General features: G+C 55.2%; 1 protein-coding gene across 1 annotated transcript in view; it reads right to left on the reverse strand.

Moving 5' to 3' along the window:
* The window catches only part of LOC123512321, a 121,492-nt gene extending 119,100 nt beyond the window's left edge, over positions 1–2,392 (reverse strand). The window contains 1 exon segment of the mRNA XM_045268658.1: positions 1,592–2,392. Coding sequence (XP_045124593.1) covers positions 1,592–1,788 — 197 coding nt within the window. The 5' untranslated portion in view covers positions 1,789–2,392.
* Positions 2,393–2,500: the final 108 nt, after the last annotated feature.

Raw genomic sequence — 2,500 nt, forward strand, 5'->3', positions numbered from 1 at the left:
ACCTAATTCAACCTAACCCAACCTAACCTAACTTAACCTAACCTAACCTAACCAAACTCAACCCAACCCAACCCAACCCAACATAACCCAACCTAACCCAACCTAACCTAATTCAACTTAACTCAACCTAACCTAACTTAACCAAACCTAATCTAACCCAACGCAACTCAACCTAACGCAACCAAACCAAACCTAACACACTCATAAGGGCTAAAACGCGTTCCTAACCTCACCAGAACACCTCCTAACTCACCCTTCCCTTCCCTGACCTAACAAGAGCGTTATGATCATTACTATAGCACTGTCTGAATTGTAGATCACGAGAGAGAGAGAGAGAGAGAGAGAGAGAGAGAGAGAGAGAGAGAGAGAGAGAGAGAGAGAGAGAGAGAGAGAGAGAGAGTGGGGGAGAGGGAGAGGAAAATTGCAACATAGAAAAATTACTTCCTCCAACGTGTGATCGAAGAATAAGGAGAAGGAGGAGGAGGAGGAGGAGGAGAGTGGAACGAATAGGGACGTGGGAAACTGTATAATGAGAGAGAGAGAGAGAGAGAGAGAGAGAGAGAGAGAGAGAGAGAGAGAGAGAGAGAGAGAGAGAGAGAGAGAGAGAGAGAGAGAGAGAGAGAGAGAGAGAGAGAAGTGAGAGCGAATGAAACGTGAGTCGAAGGCATCAAGAAACATGAGATCTGTGAGAGAGAGAGAGAGAGAGAGAGAGAGAGAGAGAGAGAGAGAGAGAGAGAGAGAGAGAGAGAGAGAGAGAGAGAGAGAGAGACAGTCAGACAACACGATAGAGAAACAGATAAACAGACAAACGCACAAACATATAAAGAGAAATATGCAGAGGGAGAGACAGACAGACAGATAGACGGCCGGTAAGAGAGAGAGAGAGAGAGAGAGAGAGAGAGAGAGAGAGAGAGAGAGAGAGAGAGAGAGAGAGAGAGAGAGAGAGAGAGAGAGTATAGGTATTAAAGGTCCGCAGGGAGGGAGGGACGCGAGAGAGAGAGAGAGAGAGAGAGAGAGAGAGAGAGAGAGAGAGGCGAGAAAGTGAAGGCGTTTCATTATATGCGTGTGAGTGAATGAGATGAATGAAACTACACCGAAGAGGAGGAGGAGGAGGAGGAGGAAGAAGAGAGAAGAGGAGGAGGAGGAGGAGGAGGAGGAGGAGGAGGCTTTTTGGCAGTACTTGGCAACGATGGTCCTCGCAACAACGACTCGAAGACGACCAGGTGTGTGTGTGTGTGTGTGTGTGTGTGTGTGTGTGTGTGTGTGTGTCGCGCCGGGATGAGAGGGAAGGTAGACTGTGGCAAGACTGGCTGGGACGCATGTGTGTCAGTGTGTGTGTGTGTGTGTGTGTGTGTGTGTGTGTGTGTGTGTGTGTGTGTGTGTGTGTGTGTGTGTGTGTGTGTGTGTGTGTGTGTGTGTGTGTGTGTGTGTGTGTGTGTGTGTGTGTGTCTGTCTGTCTGTCTTGCCAAGTACGGTGACCACGGCAACAATAATGATGACCAAGACTGTAGAAAGACGGTCATGAGAGAGAGAGAGAGAGAGAGAGAGAGAGAGAGAGAGAGAGAGAGAGCAGCAGCTAAGACCCACTCACCTTTCCGCCTGTCTGGTGAGGCGCGATAGGACCTCCTCGGCCTCAGACTGCTGTGTCGCCGCCTGCTGCTCCTCATGGGCAAGTGTCTGGGCCTCCTGCTCCTCGCCCTCCTGTGTGTGTTGCGCCGCCACCACCACCACCATCACCACCACCATCACCACCACCTCCATCACCACTCCCGTTCTGAGCCAACGCATGGTCACTGTGATACAACTCCCCACCAGCACACAGGTCACACTGACACACGCACACGCACACGCACACGGAGTCCGTGGCTCTCTATCTCTGTATGGGCAGACGCGTCACCACTAACGAGTGAGTAACAAGTGTCAGGTCGCAGGCTGGCCGGTGCCGCACACCCGCGGACTATCTGGCTGTCTTTCGCTGTGTCGCTGCTGTATCGCCTCACTAGGGACACATCCCGCCTCTCTGCGCTGCTCGCTGGGTGCCGCGTAGGCTCGGCGCCAGGCAATGTGCACGCCGGTGTGTTTCGCGCCACGTTTAGCGTGCGACTGTTCCCCGGGATGTGGGGTGCCACGCCGCTGCGGTGTGTGTGTTCCACCCCCGAGGCGTCCTTGGCTGACGTCACGCGCGGGGTGCCTTCAGAGCGGGCGGCGGCACGGGCGGCGGGCGCGAGGAGCGAGCACTGTGTGTCGGATCATTGTGTCCGGCGCATTCAAGTCCCCACCAGCAAGCAGGACGGCGCGGCGCCACGGACGGCGCGGGTGGGCGAGGGACGAGTGTTGGGCGTGCAGGCGTGAGGCCGCGGGCGTGGGTTACTAGTGTGGACAGAAAGGCGTCTGCGGCAAGACTAACAAGGGTGGCCAGGCCGCAGCCCCCGCCGCCGCCGCCGACTACCCCGCCCCCCTCTGCCCCTTCCTCGCCCTCCATCCCTCCCTCCCTCCGCCC

This window comes from Portunus trituberculatus, chromosome 33, assembly GCF_017591435.1.
Source record: "Portunus trituberculatus isolate SZX2019 chromosome 33, ASM1759143v1, whole genome shotgun sequence".
NCBI lineage: Eukaryota > Metazoa > Arthropoda > Malacostraca > Decapoda > Portunidae > Portunus > Portunus trituberculatus.